The following is a 27,843-nucleotide window of genomic DNA, read 5'->3' as shown; positions in this document are numbered from 1 at the left end:
ATAGAAATGATAAGTCACACCTTTTAGCTTAAATCTGCCATCAGATTTACCATCTACAATTTCTTAAGATCTCAAGGGATAAACTATGGCTTTAACTATGCATTAGCACTACTGGGCTTAGGTGTCCTAACACCCAGCAGGTTCATCTGTACTAAACATGAATGCACTCATTGTACTGTTAGGGGATTTGGATGATGTGTGGCAAAGTATTTCACAATATGTACTAGGCTACTGTACTTAAGGGTGAGTGCACTGAACATACAATCATTTACGTTCATCAGATGATTAGGGAATCATCCACCTGGTTTTCCTAAAGTTTCCTTTTGGGAATTACAGAAATACTGCATGTGCATACACACTGCATAAAAGCTTGAGAGGAGTACATGTTATATTCTTTCTTCCTCTCACTGATACACATAATGTAGCCTAGTTCCACTTCCTTGTATTTGCACATCTCGCTCAACTTGTCCATTGGCTCTCCAACTTATGATGGTAAACTTTGAGCTTCCTGTTATGATGTTGCACTATAATGACACATAAATCAAATCATGTCATAAAATTTAGCAGCCTAGTTCCTGTACTGCTTCAATATCATGGATTTATTAGTTTTAAATGAGCTAATGTTATAACTAACTTCCTTGGCTTGCATTTGGCATTTTTCTTTTTGTGTTACAAGGAAATGACCTTTTTCTCCATGTTGTTTATCTTCAAAGTCAAACACTCATGAAATGCACAGGTACTTTCATAAATACCCGCATGGTGCCAAATCAGGTTGCTTGTTGTGTCTTTGTCTTCTTGTAAGTGATGGTATCATTAGTTGAAGGTTACTTTGGAAAAAAGAAAGGCCGTGAGGATTTTAATTTGATAAGCAGTATCACACATTAATACTTAACATTTAATTGTAAATACTACTGAATTAGAAGAATTGACATATTCTGAATATATTTGATTTGAATTCCCCTTTTTTGAAATTCCCCAAAGGTGATTTTTTTTTAAATTTCCAGAAGGTAGTTTTTTAAAAATTTCCAGTGGGTAATTTCATTTTTTTTCATTAAGTCCAAATATCAAGTTGCTTGGTTAAAAACAGACATCAAAATTTAAAATGAAATATTTTCCTGACTTGTCCATTTGGGCTACCGAGGTTAATAATCGACCCTGACTGGAGTCAATCAGAGTTATGTCCTATCAGGTTTAGGTCATATCATCCAAGAAAGAGCAGTTCACTTGAGTGGAAACACTTTAATTTTCTACCTGAATTTCTGAACCTGAGAGAAAAAAAGGTTGTTTTTCATGGAAGGCTGAAATAACAAGCGTACACTAAAGACTAACTAGACTTTTCTGAATGAGACAAAGCTCAATAGCTTTGGTCCTTTCTTGACCCTTGTTCTGACAAGGCTCTTCATCAGGCTCCCCTGTGACGCTGGTATTACATTGCACCGCTGTCAGAACAATGCCTTACTCTTAGTCACTTGCCTTCACCCTGTCCCTCTCGCTCATCACAGACATCTCTGCTCTACCAGACAGCCAGGATGACAGTGAATGGAAAACGCTCTTTTTGAATGGATTCAATGTCAGCCTAGTTTTCCATAACTTTACATCAAGCTTATGGATGTGCCACAAGTGAAAAATGGAGAAAACATGCTTGTCAGATATGATTCAGTCCTACAGGAATAAACTAGTGGTATCACTAATGTTAACTCCATATGCTTTAGCCCCCTTTAGATGAGTTGGAGGCTACATTCTCCGATATTCTGCTTGTATATGTGTGACGGTGTTTTGTGTGTGCGTGAGTAAGCAAAGCATTGCCAGCGGCTTGGCGTACGTCACGGCATATATCTTCTCCCAAAGTGGCTGTTCTGACTGGCCCTTTAACTCAGTTGTAAATCAGACCACTGGAGGTCTGACTGTGGGGATGTTGAGGGTTCCACCCCCGCCAAATCCCACTGCAGCCCAGGCAACATAGCTCATGTCTTGCCAGGAGCTTTTTACCTCCCTTCTGCCAGCTCCCTTCCTCCTCCTAATTATTCTTTATGATCATTGAGTCCACCGGTTGCTGCTGTTCATCAGTCTCGTACACAAACACAGACGCACCTGTTTCTGCAACACAAAGACCTACGTAGAGGGTGAAGTCAGGGGAAAAGAAATGTTTATTTCAAATGTGTTTGAGTGGCAAGCAGCATATGGCTATTGATTATTTTCATTATCAGATAATCTGCCAAAGGCCTTTGTCGATTACTCGTGAAAAATGCACATCATTTTTGGTCGTTTTTTGGTCCAACACCCAAAGAGATTAAGTTTGCTATCATAGAAAAAAGGCCAGTAAGGACAAGAGGTACAATAACTTAATGCAGAACACATTTTGCATGTGAGCAATGTGTTCAGACTTGAGAAAATGTGAACCAGGTAATTTCCAGATTAATTTATATCCATTTTGGTCTGTTGATGGCATATAAATTACTACTCTGATCTCGAGAACTAACCATGTTGTTTGTCTCTCTCTCTCTCTTGTCTCCTTCTCTCTCACATCCTCCTCCACCCATCATCTTGTTTGCTGCTTGATCCGGTCTTCAGCACAGCCAAATATAATGTCCTCACCTTCCTTCCTCGGTTCCTCTACTCACAGTTCAGGAGGGCAGCCAATGCCTTCTTTCTCTTCATTGCACTCCTGCAGGTAAGATGTGGTGTTACTGCTGCCTCTATGTCTGTACAATATCAGGAGAGGTAGAGATGTAACTCAATATATAGATCTGAATACAAGGATAACAAAGATCCCATATTAATGTTAAATCACTGCTCCTCTCAGCTTCAATTTTGTATTTGTTTCCATTAGTATGCGAGTTGTGGTCTTTTTCTTTTACTGTTTGCCATGAATGACCTAGACACCATTTCCAAAGGTCATGTCTGTAATTTCATAGCATACACACACACACTCACACACACACACACAGAGACACAGACACAGACACTGTACTTTATATATCCTCATAATGAATAATACATGTAATACTATGTGTGCCTGCGTTAAAAAGGAAACTAGATTTGCCTGGAGGCTCAACACAATATACTTCATATCACAGCCTTGAAAATGCATTGGGTGCAGTGGATGGTCATATATTTGGTCCTTCACTGTGTCACTACACTGTAGTACAGAACCTGCATTACCCTTTACTTAGTGTAAAAAAGAGACCTGGACAACACACAGAAAAGGTCCAACAGCTCTGGAGCCACAAGTAGAATAACTGGGGTGATGGAATAAGCTTCTCTTGGGCAGAGTTTCAGTGTCCAGCTGATTATTGGCTTTGAACGTGTTTTGATTACTGCCCAACAACAGCCACAGATCTCAGCAGTACTGTCACTGTTGTGATTTAAATACTAGCATAACAAAGACTTTCTAGCCCCAAGGAAGTTTGCAGTGGTTTGCCTGCACAGGTCAACATTAATCCCTTTTTAAGAACACTTAAAGCCTCAACCACCAATCATTACTACATGATTCAAAGGAGCCCAAATCCGTGTCTCAGGTGTTCAAAGCTTAGCAGAAAATATTAAATAATGGAGAGAAGGAAGGTTTCAGAGGACTCAGATTCTGTCTTTCCTTATATTCACGCTGACAGACTTGCCCACGTTAATGAGAGCTTTGAGGAAGGGAAAAGGCTATATCCAGTGACCTTGAAGTTGCTGCTTTGAAAAGCAGCCAGTGAATCTTCATTACCTGCCCTGTTGATGTTGCAACCTTGAATAAAACATCTATGCAGATGAGAAAGAGGAGAGCTCCATTTTGTTCAAGTTTTCTTAGACTGGAGCACCCCCGTAGATGAATGGTTCCTGTGCATGTCACATAACCGCAATGTCCCTGGTTTGATTCCAGCCAGGGACCTTTGTTGCATGTCATACCTGTCTCTCCTCCCTTGATTCCTGTCTGCCTCCTCACCGTCCACTATCCAATAAAGGCAAAAATGCCAAAAAAAAAAAGTTTCCTTCAGGCACTAACAGTGACTGATAGTCTCCTGTGGCTCTAGCTTGGCTTTAACTACACTGATGTTTGCTTGTTAATTTTGGAAGACTTAAAATTGCCAAATAATTAAACATTCAGAGGTAAATAGAGGTTTCCTTTAAGTTTGGCGTTTACATTTATTTTTGTCATTTATTTAAGTCTGTCAAACGCTGTTTCCAAAATTTGAGATGGTGCCATTAATTCAGCCTTCAACCAGGCCACTCAAGAGCCCTTTAACTCCATCATTTTGTGTGTTTGCGTGTGTAAAATATGAACAAAAACCATTTCAAACTCCTCAAGGAGCTGATAAGACTGTAATGAACTCAGGTCACAGACAGGGTTTCTGATGCCCACTGTCATCCTCTTCAGGAACATGCTGGTTGAGGAATCATGTTTGCCTTATTTTAAGCCATAAAAAGTCCTAAAAGTTTCCACAGTGTTTTTATTTTCTTAAAAAATTGCCAAGATTTACTTTAATCTTCCTTTATTTCATCTTGTCTTTTTTTTTCCCCCCAGCAAATCCCAGATGTGTCTCCCACTGGTCGCTGGACCACACTGGTGCCGCTGCTCTTCATCCTGGTGGTGGCGGCTGTCAAGGAGTTCATTGAGGATCTGGTTAGACAAACAGACTTCACATATTATATATATGTCTTGGTGTTTGTGTCAGGATATCTTTTTCTGTACAATACAGACTTAACATGTTTCTGTATTTTAATCTTTTGTTTGTTTTTTATTACTTTTTATATTAGCGTTAGAAACTACACAGATGATATGTGATGTGTAATTGTACAAATGTGTTTGTCACGCAATGTTGTCTCAAAAGTTACATTACCTGAGAGCCCTCATCTGGCCTAGAAACACTTAATTACTGCAGGCAGTTAAGACATGCACACATCAGCGAGACCCTGATTAAATAAACTAGGTCATAACCAAGTATATGGCTGGACCATGTTTGGTCAATGTGCGAAATTGTGGCAAATTTGTTACAGGGATAGTCAGTGGTAGTGTCTATAATGTGAATTCCCAGACATTAAATGTAGCACTGCTATTTTTTGTAGTGGTCCCAGTAATGTAATCACATGACATGGTTAAGCTACATTTGAGTAAAAAAATTATTATTATTATAAAAATTATAAATGCAATTGCAAGAACAATACTTTCCACTCATATCTTGGGATGTTTGATTTGAAAAAGAACATCTTTAATTCTAATTATAACAATTCTAAATGTTTATCTGTTAACTCCCCTTTGCTCTTACATCTGTTTCACTCTGCAGATGTCTCTCGTTTTTCACTCTGCATTGACTGTTTTGTCAGAGTGATTGTCATTTGGGGTGCTTTAACTGTGCGCTCACCCTCATGCCTCTATGTGCTTCTCTTTCCTGATCATGATCATAGAGGCTGTGGTGGAAATTGTAAATGAAAGTTTCGACAGCATTCTGGGTAGAAATTGAGGAAGCTTATCTCTGCCCGGTTACTGTAGTCTTAGTCAAATCAAACGCACCTGCAAAGCACACACAATATACTGATATAACAGCTACATGAGTCTCATGTTTTACCTGCAAAACTTGTGTTTTAATGCTGTTTTTCATCGTTCGTGATGTGAAAACATCAGAGAAATAAAAAGTTTGCGTCATGGTATTAGTTCAGTTATAAAAACCAAACGCACTGCGGAGCATCTCTCCTGCCAGCTGCTGACAGCGCTGTCAGCAGCTGGCAGGTAAAAAATGTGCCGCACGCAATTTGTGCATTGTGCCTTTAATGTTTGCAAAAGCTAAACGTTGGCATTCGTTTTATCATTTTAACAATGTCTGCTGTTTATATATTGCATTAACATACTACCTATAAAAGGACAATTGTCTTGAGTACATGAAATTCATGAAGTAAAATGAAATTCTCTAAAAATTTGACACCACTTTATCGATAAAGTAGGTCAGTCATCCTCCGTTTAATGACTTCCCGTAACTGAAGTAGACTGTCCCCCTATAGGGAGTGTGGAGGGTTTATGTTTTGTCTCTTTTAGTTTGTCCTTTGAGAGCTGAGCTGTTCCCTGTGGAGCAGAGAGGAGGCAGTGATGGTTACATGACCACAGCAGGATGTTTCCCAACATATACACATAATCAGACATAGATATGCACACACACACACACTTACTCATATCAGAGGTCACAGCTGTGCCTGCTGCAGCCGGAGTACTCATTCAGTCAATTAACCTAGATACTGAATGCTCATGCACAAAGGCAGTTAGTACTAACAAAACAAAACAACTGTCTGCCCTCAAGCAAGTCTGGACTGTTGAACAGATGCTTTAATAAGGGTTGTGCAATTTATTTTGTATGAAAAGTTGATTTCAGTATTATTTTGTTTTGGTAAAAATCTTTTTATCGTATGAATTCTTGGCGTTGAGGGAAGTTAAAAGTTTCAAAATAAGTTTGCTCTTTGTCCACAAGTAATCCACTCAAGTCTGTCTGAACTAAGTGAGAGAGTGTTTCATTCTACTGTATTGCAGTGACCCTGCAATGCGATCCTCTATGCAGGCCCCAGTGGACAGTTACTCTATACTATTTAGCTTCTATCGCGTGCTGAAGGGACCAGCACAGCACTTTTTCTCCCGGCCTGTTGTGAGAAACATGGGAATGGAGTGGTGATGACTCTGTCTTTATAGCTGAAGGTCACCTGCATACACGTCTGTTCCCTGTATTGTGCTGTCCCTCACAAGTTGACCTGACAGGGCAACATCGACCCGTAACTTCATGAATCATGCACTACGGACACATACTGTACAGCACGTATCTTACCTTGTTGCTGGCATCCTTTACTGCAGCAGATCCAGGCTGTTTGTGCTTCACAGTTCAGCTATTATCCAGCTTAAAATGTTACAAACTGAAATGCAATACTGTGAATCACAAGGTGCAGTGTATTTATAACATCATGGGGCACTTGAAAACAGCTGTCGAAAGACCAAATGAAATTTTGTTATTGCCTCTGTGTGGTTCAACCTCCTCCATCACTGCTCAGTGTCTCTTAAGGTTTATATTGAAGCCACATTAGCAGGTTAATCAAAGTAACATTGCAGATGCTCTACCCTTTTTTTTTCTTTTGCTGCTTTCATTCCTCCCCTCTATGGCAGAAGTCTACAGAGGCCTGATACTGCAGTATTTACACATAACCTCCTGTGCGCTACTCGCCCTCCACTGCACCGTGATTACACACATCATCTAAATACAGTATCTCTCATTTTCTCCATGTCCATCGGGACAGAAGGAGCGAGAGAGGAAGAGACAGGGAGAGAGGATATGAGAAGGGCGAGAGGCAGGAAAAGTTGTGGAGTAACAGATATAAATACAGCTCCACTCTTACTACACTTATATGAATAGAGGAGGGTCTGTACAGTGTGAACGGATAGCACGGATGAGTGAAATTAGCTGACAGCTCTCGCACAAGGGATGATGAATGAGCTTTGTGAAGGTCTCTACTAGCAAACTTTTCCTGGGCGTAGTGCAGCTGGTGAAAGGCAGGAGCCATGCGACACTGCAGGCCTATTCATTAGAAACAACAGCATGTTGCAGGGATATTAAATCAAATTTGATTAAAATGGAGCCTGAAAAAAAAGAAGGAGGGGTGTGGACGGCAGAGAGGAAAAGAGTAGAAGTATGAGAAGGAGAAAAAGGAAAAAAAAGCTCCTAAAAGCACACATCGCTTTTAGGAGCTACATTTTCAATCACAGTCATTATTTATATGAGAAAGCCTCAGCAACACATTATTACTCAGCGTGATGCTAGTTGACAAGCTGTCCCTTGGAATCAGCTGTTGAAGTCACAGTTGATTGCATGACTGTTCTGTAGACAAGAGGGACATTACTGCTGATTTGTATTTTCATGCGGTTGCACACAGAACACGTAATATAGTTTGTTCAGTATGCGAGTAGACGCTACATGAATTTAAATACTGTTTATGTGGCTTGATTAAATATTAAGGTCGTTAGGTCACAAGACAATGTTTAATGCAGGATATGGTAGGTAGCAACAGACAACAAAATGAGACATGCAGCCAAAAATCTGTTCACATTTCGTGCCAGTAATATTACTTTCCATGTATTAAGCAATGATATTAAATATTGAACTTCTCAGATGCAGAACTCCCTCCAGAGCTAACTCATGTGATAAACTTTTTATCACTGCTTCAATCCCGGTTGATTCTTCCTGGTATTCTTGTAAGGCTAAATACAAGCCAGTTTGTCCATCTGTTATTAGTTTTTCTTATAATATTTGTATGTGAACATTGATTTTTGTGTTTCCGTACAGAAACGTCACAAAGCGGACAACGTTGTCAACAAAAAGGAATGTCAAGGTACTGAAAACATTTTTATGAGTTTTGGAGGGAAGCATTATAAATTTGTTAAAGTTATGACACTGCTGGTTTTTCATGGTTTTTGTTATGTCACTCTGTTCTCTATCTATTTTACTTCCTTATCGTAACTTCCCCCATGTCTCTCATTACTTACCACAGTTCTGAGAAATGGTGCCTGGGAGATTGTGCACTGGGAGAAGGTATGTACACAAAATGTACTACTAATGATCATTTTTCACCAGTCTGAGTTTGTTTTATTCATCATGGAGGATAAAACACATCATTTATTCTACCAGTTTCACCATCACAGGCTGTATACACACAGACACACACTCTGACCCCTCTTGTATCCAGCCATTAATTAATCCATCGTTTCCATGTGGACGGTCATTTGAAGGCTACGCTGGAGGGCAGAGAGCAGCCTCTTCTCTTCCCTCATAATGGAACAGTTTTATTACTGTGGCTGGAAACAATTTGGATAAAAGCAGAAGGTGGAGGAAAAAAAACCACAAGGCAGCGCAGAAATAAAGTAGATTTGTATTCTTTAATTACTGGTAATACTGCCTCATCCATTAGAAAGTACATTCAGCATTTAGCAGTGGAATATAAACTGAATCACTCGTCCTGCTCTCAAGGATATGAGACAGACGAGAAATAAGAAATAATTTATTACATTAAGTATCAGCAAGATACGTCTGTGTACACATGTTGCCATCTCAACTACTTAGCTGATAATTGCACATTCTTATTATTACTGCAATAGAAAATGTATATATTAAGATGAATATAAAATAGACAAATAGACCAATGGATAGATGTGTGTGTGTGTCAGATATCACAGAGGAAATTCAGTTACATTGAGACAAAATACAAACCATAACAACATGCTAACATTGTTAGTTAGAGCTGCTGAAGGGTGGGGTTTAGGGAGTAGTCAAGATAAGGTTAAGTGGAAGTAACTCGCCCACATCTGGTAGCACAGTGTTACTGTAACCACCATTCACTAATCAAATATTTGATTTATGTATCGACTGCAGTCAGAAGTCACTGTTATTCACTATGTGAATGTCCCTAGCCTTCATACACACGGAAATCCTGTCTAAAAAGGCAAGATTTAAATAATTCATGTTTTTCTACATCTTCATCATGCATATTGTAAAAGCGGCTTCTCTCCCAGATTTCTGTTTCCTCTCCAAGTTCATTTAACTAGTGACTCTTTCAGAGCAGCTTGAATACAACTAAAACAAAATGTTGCAGTATTCTCATCCCTGTTCTCTCATAACTAAATGTGCAAGCTAAAGTCGTTAACTGTGATGTTTTTATTTCACTGTGACAAAATAAATGATAACAGCCTTCTCTTTAAATGTTAAATTATGTAATTAATTGGCACTTTCATTTCTTATGCCAATTATTATGGTTGCAATTGACCTGATTATTATATTTTAAATTCTTAAATTATTTAATAATTTAGTCTTTTTTGGTTAACTGCATGATTGGATAAGATAAACAGAAATACAACAGACTTAGTGTTTTTCCAACTGCAGATAATGAATGAATACGCTGTGTGTTTGTACCTGCTATGCAAAGTTCAGCAATAACGGAGAGAAGACGACAGCTGTTTCTCCAGTGTGTCTTCTCATCCGTATTGTACTACGTTTACTGCTTTAATGTACTTATCTTTTTTTCTTTCCAGCTGTGCATTTTTACTCCTGATGTTTAACTCATGTTTCTATTTATGCTGTCTTTCTAGCACCGCACAGCAGTAACCAGTTTATTTCCACAGGTTGATGTGGGCGATATTATTAAAGTAAATGGCAGTGATTTCGTTCCTGCGGATGCTGTCATTTTGTCGTCCAGGTATAGGAGTCCACCCTGCTGCCAGACTGTGGGGAACTTCTCCCTTCTCTCTCCTTTTCTTCTTCTTACTCTCTCTCAGCTCTCCCTAAAGAAACGATGGTTAAACGATGCAAAGAGACAATACTGTCAAACCCTGTAAATGAAAATCTCCATTAGAATTTATTTTTAGTATTATTAGTGTAAAAAACATAACATTAAAGTACTTAAAGAGTCGAGGAAACAGATGTGATGCTTTGCAGCTTGATGTGGCAACCATCATTTCTCTAGGTGGAGCAGTGGTAATGTGATTTTGGATTAGAATTGAGCGATCATGTCAACATAAACCTACCTACCTCCTTCACCTTTTCAAAAACCATTTGGACCTGCTATGGACTGGGCTTTGTTGCCTGGAATGGTTCTCTATCCCCATTTTAAGATTTTTCAGATTCAAATTTATTTCAAATTGTATTCAAAATGTGAAAAATGCAGACCAGGTAGCCAGGATAGTGTTAAACAATCTCCTCCTCTCCATCTGCATTTAATCTTGACTTCCCATGTGACTGCTTTGTTCTGAATGTAATTAATAATTTAAATTGTAGATCCTTTACAAGCATTTTCACTGCAATATGCTTTTCTAAATGGTTTTATGAAAAGGAGAACAGATGACCAACCATACCCTCTGATCATACAGGACTGATCATTGTGCTCTTCTCATCTCCCTGAACTGAAACAGTTGTCTTTCTCCCCCTTATGTGTTTGGTGTTTGTCCGTCTGTTTTTTTTTTTGTTTTTTTTTTCTATCTTCTCCATACCTCCCCCCCCCTTTTTTTTTTCTCATCCTCTCCTTTCCTGCCCCCTGTGCGATCAACTGCCACACTCTCTCTCTCTCGCCCCCTGCTGGCGTTTGGTTGGTAATATCAGGTGGCTGTTGGGGAAGTAGTCAGAGCTGCAAACGGGGATCACCTCCCGGCTGATCTCGTCATACTGTCGTCCAGGTCAGGAAACCAGCAACATTACCACCAAAAAACAGCTGTGGGAGAGATAGGGGGCTGTGTGTACCAACAACTGGGACGAGACATTTTAGCTCTTCTCTCACTCCTGACACACATGAGAAATATTTTAATTTCCACACTTGAAAGGAAGGGTGATTATGGTGGCAACTTCCAGATATAGTAGATGATCAACCTTTTCCTCTACATTACAGTTTGACAGCCATAATATTGACAGTGTACACAGTCATTTTATTATGTTGTATTTTGTTTCACAACATAAATGTAAAGTCGACATGTTTCAATGTTTGGCTGAAACACCGCTCAGACTGAATGGAGACATGTAGTATTACAGCACAGGAACATTATTTTTGGGTGTGAATATATTTTCCATATTCTTGCCCTTGCATGGCTTGTTTGGCACCCTGAATGTAACATTTTATTTTGATGTGACAATTTGCATGCAGTCACATTCCAAGATGAAGGTGAAGCACATCTTGGAATAACCGTTTATGCTCTTTCAGCAACATGTCGCTGTCATTTGATTTGTAATGCACAGTCAGTATAATCAGTTTTATAAATAGCACTAGTTCTCAAAAGTTTTAAGAATTCACTTCCCGGCCATCACAGCAGACTTCTGCTTGTTTCCCTTAAAACAACGCTCTCATTCGATGGCTAATAGCAGCAGAGTTTGTACCTCATTGATTGTGGCTGGGCTTCAGGGTCCAGATCTCTTTTTGATTTCCCTTCCACCCTGTGTGTGTTTGGACCGGCCTTCGGTATGCATAAATCACTCTATTAAAAAGAGTAGCTAACCAGCAACCCAGCTCACCTTAAACACCAGCATGCTCTAACTCTCTGTCCCTGTGCCCAGAGTCTGTCAGAAGCCCATTTGTCTGCTCTGTTTGTTGTGCTCAGCATGCCTGCTTTCTCATATCACCCCATTCTGGTGTTTTCTCTCTCTCTCCACTCTCTACTCCTTTGCAGTGTATTGTAGCTTGTCTCGAGAGACAGTTAAAATCAGGGCTAGCAGCAAACAAAGATGTTACGTCTGTCCTAAATGATAACTGTCACTCAGTAAAACATTGATGTACTTTTATGTTCCTGAGTGGCCTTTAGGCAGGCATGCAGCATCTTTGTTTGCAGTGATCTGGTCCTCTACTGTTGTCCTTTTGTAGACTCTTTTTCTACATCAGATTCAGTTTGTCAGTTAGATCAGTTCATAAATGATTGAGACTGATTTTAATTGTTACATTGTAAACTATTATTATAGGGACATAATCAGTACCGCTTTTGCTTATTGCTGTACAATAACATATATAATCAAATAAATATATAAAATGTATAATGGACAACTGAGGTTAGAAATGATTGATGAAGAACCAGTTTACTGTTGTGTTATTTTGATTCTACTCCAAGCCTCTATTTCCTCTCCCTCCACAACAGTGAACCGCAGGGTATGTGCTATATTGAAACATCTAACTTGGACGGAGAAACAAACCTTAAAATCAGACAGGTGAGTATGTTTCTTTTTTTTATATTTATAGTGTTTTATTGTGTTAATGTTTACTTTGAAGACACAATCGCTACTGTAAACAAATCAACAGGGTCTCCAAGTGACCGCAGACATTAAGGACATCGACAGCCTGATGCGTCTCTCCGGGCGGATGGAGTGCGAAAGCCCAAACCGCCATCTGTACGAGTTTGTTGGGAACATCCGACTGGATAGACACAGGTGTGCCCTGATGCGGAGCTGCGTGTCTGGCTCTCTGCCCCGCTTACCAACTCAATAGCCCATTAGCCAGGAGCAGAGCCAGTATCAGTGCATTATGAGGTTTTAGGGATTATTTAATCTTTCTGCTGAATAAATGAAAGCACCTGCTGCTGTGATATTTAATTACATGTTTGTTTGGAGGCTTTGTCTTTGGGAGGAAAATGCATTATATAACGCACGCAGCTTTTATAATACCATGGCTTGATTCTAGAAGCAGAGAAGAAGCATTGTTGCCAAGGGCTATATTTGGCTTTTAGTATGTTTATAGTTTGAGGGGCAATTTTTTTCATATTTTTGGAAATCTTTCCACAATATAGAGACTTTCCACCAATGTTCTGCTTTACCAGCGACTGAAGATAAAAAATCCTAGTGGCATGGATGTTTTTACATGCTCAAACTATATTTTGACTGTATAATTTATGTATATATTTTCATTACTAATTAAGACTAAAAAGTAAATAGTAATAGAAGTCAGTTCTAGTGCTGACTGTGTTTACAAACAACTGACATGAACATGTCTTTCAGGGCATCATTAAACACTAATGACCTAGAGTTATAGTGGTCGTGTAATGGTGTTGTGTAATGTCTGTGTAGTAAACCTGTCAGAATAGATTACTTACTGTCATAATATTGGTTATTGTTAATACTGTCATATATATCCATAAAGAATCAGGAAGGTGTATGTTGAAAAGTTAAAGGAATTATAATTCAGTGTCAAAATATGATGACTAACTGTGTGTATGCATCAGCCATCACCGTCAACCAAAGACTTATATTTATATCATCTTGTATGAGACATTGTTAGCCTGTTATTCTGTAGTGAAAAGTGTTTCACTGTACTCATGGCAGTCGTGTTTCTCACTACAGTACTGTGCCACTGGGTCCAGACCAGATCTTACTGAGAGGAGCTCAGCTGAGGAACACCCAGTGGGTCCACGGTGTGGTGGTCTACACAGGACACGACACAAAGCTCATGCAGGTATAGTATAGTTGCATTGTATTTGGAGGGTATTATTTGCATTTACAAAATGAAATTACTTGAAGAAACTGATCAGACTGGTGAACTGGTGATGCTTTTAAAAAATATATTTTCTGTTGAGTTTTCATTTTGGAGCTTTTTTTTACTTTTTCATGCAATCTGTCTAACCAACAAATAAATATTTGTTGCATTTAAAACACGTGAGATGTATGTCACCAAACCTAACATTGTTTTTATCTTAAATTCTAATCTTCAGACGTTTTATGCTTCTAACTGATGTGTTACAAGGGTTTAGATAATCTTTTTCACAGTCACCCTGAACACATGACCATACTTTATTTTCAGAAAGAGAACTTCACCATTGACCGTACTTCCTCATTTTAACCATATCTGTCTTGTCATGTGTTACTCAGAATTCCACTCGGCCTCCACTGAAACTGTCCAACGTGGAGCGTATCACCAACTTTCAGATCCTTGTGCTGTTCGGATGCCTGCTGGCCATCTCTCTGGTCTGCTCGATCGGCCAAACCATCTGGAAGTACCAGTATGGCAATGCTGCCTGGTACATGGATCTCAACTGTAAGAGTCCCAACAGCCCATGCTGCACCTCTTATTCCACATATTTTGTCTCACTTGTCTCATATCAGCTTATTTCGTTGTCATTTTGAGTTACTTCCTTAAATGCTGGTATGTGTTGTGTCGTTTTTATGTTGCCTCAGTTAAACTATGTTTCGCATTACAAGTGAAATATGTGGCAATGTGGGAATAAGTGAATTCCCTGTTAACTGAGAAAAGACAGCTGTGACATGCATAAATGTGTTGTGTGTGAGACTGAGTGAAAAAGAAATGGTTGAATATCACTGCGCTGCTGTACTTTTTTGTTCCTTTCTAATGTTCTGTTTGATTTTGTTGTTTTCTTTGTTGTCGTTTTTTTAACAGCTCCAGGTAACAACCATTTAAAAGCCTTGGCCATCCGTGAATGACCCTCCCTTACTAACCCCTTACTGAAGCTCTGCCTTTGCTAAGCAAATGAAGCCCCCTACCCTCGCCCCCTATATGGTTGCCCTACTTTGTATGGGCCCATGCCATGGACAAGCACATACCAGGGATCCAACAATAGGTTTTTCCCCTCCAGCTCTCTTGTACCTTTGTCTAGTTATTTTCAGTGCCTGATGCAAACAGTGTCTCACTTTTCCTCCATTTTTTTTGTGCCACGTTAAACGCTTTGCAGTTCCCAAGCTTCAGACCCTCATCTTATTTTTTTCCTTCATTCTTTACAAGAAAGGAATAGCAGCATTTACTTTTACTGCCAGTAAGATGATGTTGTACTCAGGAAGCTCTTCATAGCAGGAGGCTTATACATGTTTATTGCTTGAACACAATATGTGCAACCCAAGGGGCAAGAGCTGACATTTTCTGAATGCCTCTGCCGCCTTCTTTTCTTGTGTGAGGATTTTTCAAACAACAGACATAGAGAGAAGGGAGGGGGAGAGGTGAAAACCTGCTTAGTTCTTATGTGTATTCTCAAGCCATTTTAGAAAATTGCTCTGTTTTAAACTGCTGCTATTACACAGCAGCAACACACATAAATATGGGCTGCTCAGTTTCTGCAGTAAAAAAGACAGGACTGTTTAAGGTGAAATCACCAGCTGGTCTGCAGTGATGAAGCTCTGAAACTGGTATGCAAAGTGATTATCGTGATACTCTGGCCATTACTCTGTACCCTGGTAGGTCTGTGTAGGAGAGGTTGTGCCCTGGTCAATTTAAGCTTGTATTACGACTTACACTCTCCCATTTTATAAGACGTTGCATTGGCTTCTATTGGTTTTGTTGAGGGTTTTAATATTGTCCTTTGTGGCATTAAAACCCACATCTAAAGGAAACTTTATTACACGGATGAGGGTAGTGTAAGTCATAAAACAGGCATCCATCTTGAGACTGATTGTATTTCCATAAGGAGTTGTTGAGACTCTGTCCAGTGCATATTATCCAACCTGTGACAAAAGAGAGAGGTGGGAAGATTGTCAAATCTTAAACATCCCATTCACTTACACCACCATATTTCCTAAATTATTGTGATTTTTTTACTGCTCACCAACATTTGGAAGGTAAACACAGACATGAACAGAAGAGTCAGTGTTAGCCCACCACACATCACACAGGCTCATATGTCACAGAAGCCTGCGATTATGTGTGCCTGGTGAATAATTAATTTGACTTTGAGCGGTCACAGAGTGCTGACACTGGTCATCGCCAGCGTTAAGCCTATACATTGTGACAAGTAAACTTAATGCAGACTGAGGGCAAAAATGAATAATGGTCATTTGTTATGCATTCACGCCACCTGCTACAGTTTACACATCTAGTACATGTAGTACTCATTTAGTTTTGATGGGTAGCTGCGTATTTATCAATACAAAATGTAATTTATGCCAATTATCCCTGTTTGTAAAATACTGATCTCTTAACTGATAGCATGGTAGCGTTTTTTCTGTTCCACCGAGCGCTTTTTAGTTCTGCTTTTGTCATAATTTTGTTATACAAAACAAACAATAAGTTCACTTAGAATAATGAAACCAAAACAATTTATAGTCCAACTCCTGCAACAACCTGCTGTGAATAAATGATATGGATTAATAATTGGCTAACTTGCCTGATTAAACATAGTTAAAATTAATCTTGTTGTTACATTACAGAGACATACGTTTAAAGAAAAAAAATCAGGTGTGCTTTTGCACTTGTGTGACTTGTGCATGCCCTGCTATGGTTTGATTTTTTATTTTTTTCAATCGCTCTCTACTGATCCAAGCCAGTATCTCTCTCTAATCTAATAGCAGAATTCTTGCACATAACAAGCTGACTTCTAGAAATGAGCGAAATGAGGTGATGTAGTGATCATCATTAACACTCAGAACTTTTTTGCTGGCATAATCCACCCACTCTTTTCCACTCCTTGTTGGTTGAGAATGTGTTATGGACTGAATCTCCCTCCTTTGTCTTGAGAGCATCCAATATGTTTGTCTTCCTCCCCACTTCTGAAAAATTATTCCCTCCTAATATGTGTTGTTGTACCAGTAGCAGTAGCTTCCATCCTGCCACTTTCTTTGTGCCATCGAGTTTTTTTGTTTTGCAATCGCTCTGTCATGGGGAAGGGCTTCTCCCTCTCAACCGCAATGCTAATACCAAGGCTTGGGTTGAGGAAGGTAACTCTTGCAACCTGCTGCAAGCTGAGGAAAGGTAAATCACATCCCTCCTGTTTTCATGTTTGGTGTCAGTGGGGTTACATGTTGATCATTGCCAGTTGTTTGGGGCTTTTTGGGGGACAAGCATCATTTTGCATAGTGCTTTGTGGAATTCATTGCCTGGATCATGCTGGATGCCAAGGCTGCTGCTGTGACACTAATGACATTTGAGATACTTCAGTCCCTTTCCGCTACTTTGAATCTTTGGGACATTAAATTGGACTGCTAATCGGTTGAGGCGTAAGAAGATGAGGTTGGGTGGAAGAAATGGTTAATTCCAGCTAATGCACGACGTTAGCCCAAAACATCCTCTGGATTGGGATAATGTTGATCATTGGCTGGAAGTAGCTTTGGGCATTTTCATTTAGCTAACTGATATACATGAACCAGCACTGATGACTCTCTTGTGTATCACTCCCTTTGTCCAAAACTCGTCCCCTCATAGATGGCGGGGCGGCTAACTTTGGCCTCAATTTCCTCACCTTCATCATCCTGTTCAACAACCTGATCCCCATTAGTCTCCTGGTCACACTGGAGGTTATCAAGTTCATCCAAGCTTTTTTCATCAACTGGGTGAGTTGAAGAGAACCTGTTGAATGGAAAAAATACACAATTGATCTTCACATACAAAGAAATACATTACAATACATTAAATAGTAAAAAAGAGTTTAAATCAGTTTAAATCACTGCTTATAAGAAGCAAGGTGGGTTGTAACTTTGTGTCAACATAGCACATGATAATATAACAAAGCACTAGGTGTCAACATTGGCTTGAACAAAATAAAATGTTAAAAGCATCGCACTGAATGTACAGACTACTGCACAGTCTGAGACCTGACTGGCATGAAGCATTTGAGTGAATATACCTAGAATATTGTGCTCTTATATCCTTAGCAACTAGGTCAACCTAACCAACTATCTCAGCTGAGAAATCGTACTGTTTTTTTTTTTTTTGTTTTTTTTTTGCCTGAAGTTATTCCGAGCCCCTTTGTTCATTAAATTTTAAATGAAAATCCTAGCATGGAATTTTTAGTAACATTTAGGGCAGTTCTCAGTTGGTCTCTCTTCCCGCAGCCCCAGTTGGTTCAATGTTTTCTTGAGGGGAAACAAACAGGGGGGGACTGAGGAGGGCTTGACTGCAGTGAAGCATCAAATGTTCTTTTTACTTTCAACGCTGATATGAAGTGTTCTTTGATGGAATATTGTATTTTTTTAGCAAAAAATTAATTTCTTTAGTGAAGTTACACTTTACATTCTTTGTGATTGTTTCAGGACACCGATATGCTCTATGAGCCCACGAAAACACCGGCCATGGCACGCACCTCCAATCTGAATGAAGAATTAGGCCAGGTAATTAAATGCAAATCAGATTACACTTGATATTATGTTATGTGAAAGATCTAGCTCTGTTTAACTTTTTGTGTACACTCATGAAGTAAGTGCTCTGCTTTCAATAATGTCACCCTCTCTTCTACCTGCGCAGGTGAAATACATTTTCTCTGACAAGACGGGGACCCTGACCTGCAACGTCATGCAATTCAAGAAGTGCACCATTGCTGGTGTGGCCTATGGGTACGTTTCTTTCTTCGCCCCCCTTTCCACTGTCTCTTCTCTCCCCCCTTGCATCCTCTACCGCTACCTCCCCCATCACCTTCATTAAATGCCGAGTGTGCACCACAGTACATCTGGCGTTTCTCTGTCCTCCCTTGCCTTCTCATTAGCAGCTGCATCAGTGCTTCGTGCAACATAAACTATAAATAAAAAGCGGACAGACACTTGCAAGCAAAGGCAATTTACTGTCTCTTTCCATCGTTTTCCACGTTAGAGGTGTTTTGTGAAAAGTGGCTTCACAGTTCAGTATTTTCTCTGCTAAGTCCAGAGCTTAACAATGTCTTGAAACCAGAATATTGGTAGTTGTTTGTCTTGAGCTACAATGACATAAAAACATATTCTATCACATTTAAATATTTCATTGAATCAGCCCTTAATGTTTTATTCCCCCGAAAAAAACTCATTTCATTTTAGCACATAGATAATTAGCCTCAGTGGATGCAAAACAAGTGGGAGAGCAGAGTATCTTTACAGAACTAAAGCAAGTGCAGGCGTGACAGTACATGATTAATCCCATTAGGATTCAATTAAAAGCGTGATTGATGAAGTGCAGGCTGAAGGACAAAAGAGAGTATTTTATCTGCAGTTTTCTGTACCAAAGCTCTCATTATGCTATGATTGCTAGTGCAGCGAGGACATTGACAACTTCTCATTGTCAATTGTCAAGAATATAAAGTCACTTTAAGTAGCGATAATGTCTATGTTGATGATGTAATAACTCCAAGATCATCTTTTATATTTCTTTTTTTTTTTTTTAAATAGCTGCTGCTGATGAAAAACGTCATTTTTGATGTTGAAAGGTTTTGGGCTGTTGAATGTCTTTGCCTTTCCTTGGCGTTTCTTTAACAGTCATTTAATTAGGTCAAGCCTGTTGGTCATCAGGGACAGACACTCTCTTACTGAAGACTGAAGTAAGGCGGCAGTCTCTCCTTCATCCCAAGTAGAGATATTTCCCTTTGATTCTCTGAAACGAGGACTCCCTCTCATGCATCTAATAAATATGGATGAGTGCTTCATAGCAGGAGGGGAAGAAGGCAGGTTCTAATGAGGCGAGGCTGTTTTGATGATGCTATCACTTGGCACACTCTTCTTCTTCTGGGTTTCCAAAATAAGAATTGGGAGGGTTTAGTTTCAAAAACGGTTTACTGTACATGTTATTGTTGTGTAGTTACATAGTAATCCACCAGACAATTATACCCTTATTTATACACATTACAGTGATGGAGAGTTAATGCTAACACAACCATATTATTATTTCTGTGCAAGTTCACCTTTAGATTTAGGCTTTTACAGTTGATAAGATATGACATTTATTTAATGATATAAACACATAATGAATTAATTATCTTTGTGTCTACCCAACAGTCAAACAGCTCGGCAAGCATAAATCTGTGCACACGTTGTTAGATGCAGTGTGAGTTTGATGACTGGTTGATGACTTCCTTACCATCTCTATCACAGATTTCTGATTTTATTGCATTCAGTTGTCTATTTGCACAAGGTTAATTGTGCAATAGGGCTAAAAGTAGTTGTGAGGCCAATGTTTAATTAAACTTAAAACAACATGTAAGTAACATGTATGCATTTTAAACACTTATTTTTATATTATTGTTAACAAACACCGATTTTTAAGCGTTTGGTATATACTTCGAGTGAAAGACAAGATAGAACATCATACATATTTAACACAAATGAATGAACATGCATGTGTGAAGTCGTAACACACACTAACACACACACACACACAAAACCCCCCTGACACTACCGCCTGCATGTGTTCCTCTGCACAAATTAAGTGCTGCTGTAATTAATAAAGCCATCCCCAAGGGTGTAGACATTAATTAATTCCACTGGATTGGAGTCCAAATCTCAAGGAGAGATACTGTTCAGGTTAGAAAGGCTCCCAGAATCCTCCTGGGTGTTATTAGTTTGGACTGGATTTTACAGACGTTCTCAAGTGACAAAATTCATAAAAATATATATTGTGATTTTGTTTGTTTGGTTTTAATAAACCAAATTTGTGTAGGTGATTTGACATTGTATTATCTAACACCATGGATGTGTACAGTTGCTACATATGCCTAATACAGTATGTTAGCCCATATGCAGACGGATTGGTTTGTTTTTGATGCAGATAACCACAATGTTGCTTTACTTAAGGTACAAGAGCAAAAAGGCTCAAAATATGAATCAAATAGAGAAACATAGTGGTCGTCCGGTTGGCTTCACTCGTTACAGTTAACAAAACTCCGCACTGCAGGTAGCCTTCAGGAGCAGAGATGTGAAATAGTTTAGTTTAGTCTCTGACCACATTTAGGTTTTAAAAATTGTTATTTTCAATTTTACTTTGGTGGCCTTGAAAATATACTCAAGATACGCACAAATGCACACAAAGCTCAGCTATAATTGCAAAAACTAGTTCCTGCACTTACTTGGAGGAATGAGAGGAAGACGTTTAACTTATAACAAAATTATTCTCAAACATTTCTATTGCCCCCCAGTTTGCGACAGCCTTTATTGGGTTTCATTCTCTCTTTACAACTTGATCCTAAAACATTTTGACAAAATGTCCTTTGTGTAATATTGTTAATGTAGTATGACCTCAGTTACATTTTATTACTTTTCATTATCCGATTTAGGTATGTTTTAGTTATGTGCATCATATTTTCTTCTTGTTCTTCCTGTTAAATTGTCATCTGCTGAGACTTCCGGATGAATTCTGCTCCTCGTTAAGTCAAAGTGAAAAAAACTTTACCGCTCAATGACTTTATTTCACATTTCAGGCTGCAGTAGCTTTAATTAAAAGAAAATTAATAAAACTTTTTTTATTATTGTCAGTTATGAAATCTTGCCATTCATTTTCTAATATATCTCCAACAAAATATGCACTACACATCTGGATACATGACAATTACAGCATGTAGTGTGACTAACATCTGTGATGAGCAAGTACTAGCACATTTTAATTAGTAACTTGTACCTATATTACATATATTATACCCGTTTTATTAATTGAATTTACTATGGTAACTAATACTTGGTGCAGTAAAGACTAGTACATTCAGACTTCAGACAGTGACTAGTTCAACAAAATTACATTTTGGAGAATAAATGATTCAAAGACTTGCTGTAATCACCGCTATCAACCAAACCCCCTCACTGTAGCTGCAGTCCTCCCTGGCATCCGACCTATCATACTCTCCTGCCAACTCATACTGTAAACAAACCCATTTTTAATCCAGCCCCGGTGCCTGCACATTTACACAACATGTTAACGCCAGACTTTGTCAACAAGATAATTTTTTTTCCAACCTTCGCTCCAACAGTCACGTCCCTGAGGCTGAGGAGGGTAGTTTTGCAGAGGTTGACTGGTAAGATGTCTGGTTGTGAAATGGTGGTCGTTTTTTTTCTCGCTCCCCGCTTCTGTGATGTAGTACTGCTGCCTTGCCTTGTGGAAGTCGTGACTTTGATCACAACATCTGTACTTCGATGTATGTTTGTTGTGTTTTTTTTTCTCTGTTCGTGCAGTACACTTGGGATGTGTTGTATGTCACTGTGGTTCTTGATTACATTGTGTTTGACTGTTGATGTGAAAGAACAGCCTTAAACAAATGATCTAGTACATATTATGCATCTTGGTAGGCCAGTATTGTATGAGAATTATTACTGAAGTATGAGTGGTTAAGTTTTGTGTCCTCCTGATAACAGGCGTACATCGGCAGGTTCGATAGACCAAAGCTTCCAGCATTTACTGTCTGGTGTGTGTTGAGGCTGAAGCTGTGCAGCACATTCTCTTTTTCCCCCGTTAAAATCAAACTAACTTTGGAGATGGGAGCTACTAGCTACACACCCACTTGTTCTCTCTTCGTCTCTCTTTCTCACACACGCACACACGCACACACATAGTCCTACTCCTGAGATCCATCTGCTATAGTGTTGAGAGCATGGGCGTGTCTCATCCATTTTGCATGGGGGATTGGGGCCTGTTTGTTAATGCCTATTATGCCAAAATGTTGAATCTTGCTGCTTTAAAGGAAGTTGCCAGCTTCCATGAGAGCATGTCTCTTTTTACCTTTTTTTTCCCCTCTCCAAAGCAACTCAGTTAGAGGTTTTATTTATGCATCGAGAGGTGCTGTTGACACAGAATTCGGTCACAGATATAGGAGCAAGTACAGAATAAGTGACTGTGAATCTAAATCCGATCTTATCTCAGTCCAGGGTCAAACACTGTAAAAAGTGTGCTGTCATCTTGACTCAAGTCAGTTATAAATATATTCATTTTTCCTCCCCCCTAACCGTCAGGAACAGGACAGCATGGTGTGTCATACAGTAGGTTTAATCTGGAGCCAGTCCCCGGCTATTGACTGCGAACAGCCAGCACCCTTGTTCCCATAGTGACAGGACCTCTGTGTGCTGGCAGATAATCAATAACTGACCGTCCTCCACACCCAGCCTCGCGCCTCAAAAATTTCATCAAGACAATCAACATAGCGAATGATGCTACTGCTGCAGTAGAGAGAGGCTGAGAGCTTCCTTCCCTTTACAACACAGAGTTAGAAACAGTGATAATGACTCCATAGATATCCTGTCAAAAATAGCATGTTGCAGCATTAATACATTTTTTAATTTCACCTTCCTTAAAAGTAGCTTAGATACATACATGCAGAAATATTGTATGGTAATACAAGTCACATGCATGTAACGTAGTGTGATCAGAGCAAAATATCTCATTTTTTATTCTACAGTATGTAAACAATTTAAAGCTATTTAGTTGAAACATTTGCCCTCACTAGTAAATGCTAACATTCACGGAGCTTTTAGAAATGCAGACTTTGTTTCCCGATTGCTTCTTGACATGTTTTAATAAAGCCTCTGAGTGTTATAGATTAAATCAACCTCCAGAGTATCTACGTAGGTGTAACACAATATCGACTCCAGCCCTGCTGTTTAATTGCATCTCTCGCTTTTTCCTATTTTTCTTTCTCCCCCAAACCTCTATTTCCTGTGCAGTAGATGGGAGTGTTGCCGGCTTGCCGGCCGCTCGGCTCTTAAGGATCTGAAAAGTGTGTCCTTTGGGATTAGAAAGACTTATAGTTGCTAATGGCAGCCTCAGTAACATTTCTATCAAGCTCCAGTGCCACTGACAAAGCTGCTGTCTTCCTGATCTATAGGACTCTATTTATCACAGAATCATGAATCGATCCCCACTGGACAGCCAGCGAGCGGCTGGTAGCTACATACAAAATCACTGCTCTAAGCTACTGTTAAAGGGCTAAAAAATATCTTCTCTGCAATCCAAAGTCATGTTTTTTCAGTCCAGCATGACTTTCTACTATTGATGATAGATTAAATATTTTTTTTCCTAAAGGACTGCAAGATATTGAATTATTTTCCATCTTGCCAGCAATAAAAAACATTTCTGGTGAAAGTATGAAATTGTATTTTCAGTAATTTATTAGGCTTTGGCTTTGATTAGTGTATGAGTAACATGGTCCTTTAAGCTGCCAGAAATTCATCCTGCTCGCAATGTCCCAGGAAGCAGTTCCCCTTGCAGTGTTTAATTTCTAAAGCAAAGGGGAACACCATCCATTATTTATGTAAATGCCTGAAGTGAACATGATACATAAAAGGGAAAATGATTAAATGAATGAGTGTGGATTCTGGGTGCATTGTGAAATAATAAAAGTCCCATTTCAGGGCATCGCTTTCTCAGAGGATGATCCACTTCTGCCAGCATGGACAGATTCCAAAATAGTCGCACTGTACATCACATTGCCAAAGATCAAGGGACCTGCATTTGCATTCTGTCTGCATTGCGGTTGATACTGCTGTCAACAAATGTCAATACTGTTGGCACACAGCCTGGCTGTGTTAATAGCAGTTTGAGACCTGTTTTGTGGTGCCAGTCTCAGTGGAAGTTAGTTTTATCTAATTTAAATAGAAGAATAGAAGAATTGAATAGTTGCTAATTAATTTACTCTCATTTTTTTTCAAGCAAAAATGCAGAGAGTGCACTCGTTCCAACTTCTTAAATGTGACGATTTAATGCTTCTTTTTGGTCTTATGTGATAGTAAATGAATATGTTAAGTTTGGCTCTAGTTTCACTATTTTCCGAAATTTTTTGAGTATTCAATGAATTGAGAAAATACTCTGCAGATTATCAATAATGATAACTGTTAGTTCCAGGCCTTCTTTTATCTTTATCTTTATGTTAACATAAGTTGATTTTTAATCATCACATTCCAATAAGCCTAGCGGGGCTGCACAGTAACGGTCAACTCAATAGAGAGTATTTCTTTTAAATGCGATGGGAAATCATAGCATATTCTACTAATATTCTTTTAGTACATGAAGTACAAGAGACACTTTAGTCATGCTTGTTATCGTATTTGGAGAACTGTCAGATGCTGCTAGAAAGGTGTCCTTTTATGTCAACTCCTAATGTTATAAACAGTGTTGTCAAAATATACTCACAAAAATGAATTATAGCCAGTTTGTTCTTTACAGTTTGTCACAACAACATGTTCTAGTCTGCTGTCAGTTTTTACAGTGCTATCAAGTCTGTGCACCAGTGTGTTCACTTATTTTGACTTCTCTGTTTCTTCTTTCCAGCCACAGCACACACTCATCAGACGAGGCCGGATTTAATGACCTGAGCTTACTGGAAAACCTCCAAAGTAATCACGTAAGTAATGTCAGGGTTCCCCACCACCCGCCTGCAGTGACGGCCGCTGTTTAGGACAAAATTAAGAAGGATTTTGAATCTAATTGTGTGTGGTTGCCAGCTGCATAATGTCTTTTTGCCATTAGTGACGGGGTGGACTTGTGTTGGCTTGTGTGTTGTGTCTTCAATATGATAAAAAAGCTGTCATGTTTCATGGCGCTCATCATGTTTATGGTACACATTATTTATTTTGGACTAAGATGATATGTTTTGACAGACAAAGGGACTGAGGGCAATTGCCTCTAATATCAGTTTGATTAATATCATGCTGAGGGGTGGATTACTATTTCTTTACAAGACATTGTAAACAGACAGGCAAACAAGCTAATTAGCTCAGTTTGACAGGATGAAGACCCGCTTATTTGCTGATCCACTGTGGGAAACTACACAGCTGTACAGTGATTACAGTGGTGTGAACGTATGCATATTAAGACTTGCATCAGTCTCGCAAAAACTGCCCAAATAGGACATTAGAAGACCAAATATTTGGCTATTGTGCCACCTAGAGTATTTGGATTAAGAATTTTTCCCCATTTTTGATAATCTTATCTGTGTTATAGACCCCCAGGAAATCTGTCTCAAAATTCAGACTATTATATGCATGTGGGTTCTGTCACAGGACTTGTGACAGGAGCAGTAAGGGCCACCTGTAATAATGAAATGGGTTAAAACTGTGATTGATTGGCTCGTTGAGTCACCCAGCTGCAGAAGAGCGTGGGGGAGGCAGAATGTCACATCTAATTACATACAGTGGCGCCGCCCAGGGTAAGTAGTAATCCCACTGTGATGTTTACTCTGTTATGACAGCAGAGTCCGTCCACACATTGACTTTGTCTAGGATCTGCTTTAGTTTCATATTGATAGCCCCGCGCCCACTGCTAATTAAAGCTCACGACCAGCTGCTGTTAGGAAACCATGGTCTCTCTACTTGTCTTGTAATGATTCTGCTTATGATTAATCTAATGGGTTGTAGTTGTACCAGTGTTTTTTTGACAGTTGATGTCTTAATATTGTGGCACTTGTGTGAGTCAGTTTTTCCTGCTTATCTTTGTAGCTCTACTGGTGGAATGACCGTGGGGATGGCGGTGTTAGTTATGTGGTCCAGACTGAAATATCTAAACAACTACTGGACTGATAGCAACAGAATTTTGTAAAGGCATCCATGATGCTCAGAGTATGAATCTGACTGACTGCCACCAGCAGGTTGACATTTTTGGTTCTTGGTGATGTGTCTTGACAGCTGTTGGATGGATTTCCATGAAGTTAGGTACAGATGTCCATAGTGCCTAGAAGATGAATCTTTATGACTTTGGTAATCTGCTTACTTCTCCTCTATAGCACCACCAGCAGGTCAAAGATTTCACCTTAATATCTTCATATCTACTAAATGGACTGGCATAAAATTTTGTACAGACATTCCTGTCCTAATGACTGTGACTGATCCCTTAACTTTCCCTGTAGCGCCACCATGAGGTTGATATTTGTGAAATGTCTTGACAACTATTTGATTAATTGCAACAAAATATTGTTTCAGTTTGTCCAATATTTTGGTGTGTTACTAAATATTTTAAAAACTATTGCCATTCCCATCAGTCTCATGTGTATTTTATGTTTAGTGCTAATTGGCAAATGTTAGCATGCCAACAGGCTAAACTAAGATGGTGACTGTGGTAAAGATTATACCTGCTAAACATCAGCATGTTAGCATTGTCACTGTGAGCATGTTGCCACGTTAGTGTTAGCATTTATGTAGCTCAATGCACGGCCTCACAGAAATGCTAATATGGCTGTAGATTCTCATGGTTCCATTTTTGTAAACCTGGTGGCACAGTGCAGGTGAAGACTCTTTTTGAGTTGAATTCACTTTTCTGTACATGTTCCTCTCCAAACTACTTAGTTTTGTTTTACTGTAAATCATCTTCTAATCTATGAGGAGACTCCTGTCATGATGAAGTCCTAATTTTTGAAAGTTCTGAATTTTAATGGAAGTTAACTTCAATGACATTGCCATGAAATCCATAAGAGCAACATCAGTTCAAACACTATGAATAAGCCATCAGTGCTTTGGTCTCATGTGTATGAGGCCACTATAGATGTTAAATGAAGTGACTCATTTCATTTAACACCTTATGTTCTCACAGTCCGAACACTTTGTCCTTATGGCCATCAGGATGCTTCTTACTTAAACATTACTTATCCTTATCATTAACAGCAGTTTTGCGTCACTGCAGGCTATTTGTAGGAGTAGTGTTGATACAGTGTTGAGGGGGATGGCAGACTAGAGGAGAAGGGAATTAACAGTGCTGACAAAAATAAACATCCCCTCTGGTGCTTTTCGTGTTCTCTTG

The 27,843-nt window shown here is 39.1% G+C and overlaps 1 protein-coding gene across 8 annotated transcripts in view; it reads left to right on the top strand.

The window, feature by feature from the left end:
* atp8a1 (ATPase phospholipid transporting 8A1) overlaps positions 1 to 27,843 on the top strand; it is a 108,742-nt gene that overhangs the window by 25,803 nt on the left and 55,096 nt on the right. For 4 of the 8 annotated variants that reach the window (XM_042418438.1, XM_042418442.1, XM_042418444.1 and 1 more), the window contains exons 3-16: positions 2,572 to 2,671; positions 4,508 to 4,606; positions 8,295 to 8,340; positions 8,500 to 8,540; positions 11,097 to 11,170; positions 12,611 to 12,680; positions 12,772 to 12,899; positions 13,806 to 13,917; positions 14,331 to 14,496; positions 14,857 to 14,862; positions 17,605 to 17,732; positions 18,432 to 18,509; positions 18,643 to 18,731; positions 25,384 to 25,456. In XM_042418438.1, coding sequence (XP_042274372.1) covers positions 2,572 to 2,671; positions 4,508 to 4,606; positions 8,295 to 8,340; positions 8,500 to 8,540; positions 11,097 to 11,170; positions 12,611 to 12,680; positions 12,772 to 12,899; positions 13,806 to 13,917; positions 14,331 to 14,496; positions 14,857 to 14,862; positions 17,605 to 17,732; positions 18,432 to 18,509; positions 18,643 to 18,731; positions 25,384 to 25,456 — 1,210 coding nt within the window. Of the gene's footprint in view, positions 1 to 2,571; positions 2,672 to 4,507; positions 4,607 to 8,294; positions 8,341 to 8,499; positions 8,541 to 10,123; positions 10,198 to 11,096; positions 11,171 to 12,610; positions 12,681 to 12,771; positions 12,900 to 13,805; positions 13,918 to 14,330; positions 14,497 to 14,856; positions 14,863 to 17,604; positions 17,733 to 18,431; positions 18,510 to 18,642; positions 18,732 to 25,383; positions 25,457 to 27,843 lie in introns of those variants that run through there. The other 4 variants (XM_042418439.1, XM_042418441.1, XM_042418440.1 and 1 more) reach the window with 4 other exon arrangements.

This window comes from Thunnus maccoyii, chromosome 8 (assembly GCF_910596095.1).
Source record: "Thunnus maccoyii chromosome 8, fThuMac1.1, whole genome shotgun sequence".
Classification (NCBI taxonomy): domain Eukaryota; kingdom Metazoa; phylum Chordata; class Actinopteri; order Scombriformes; family Scombridae; genus Thunnus; species Thunnus maccoyii.
The sequence above is the reverse complement of the archived record's forward strand: the minus strand, read 5'-3'. Positions and strand labels throughout refer to the sequence as shown.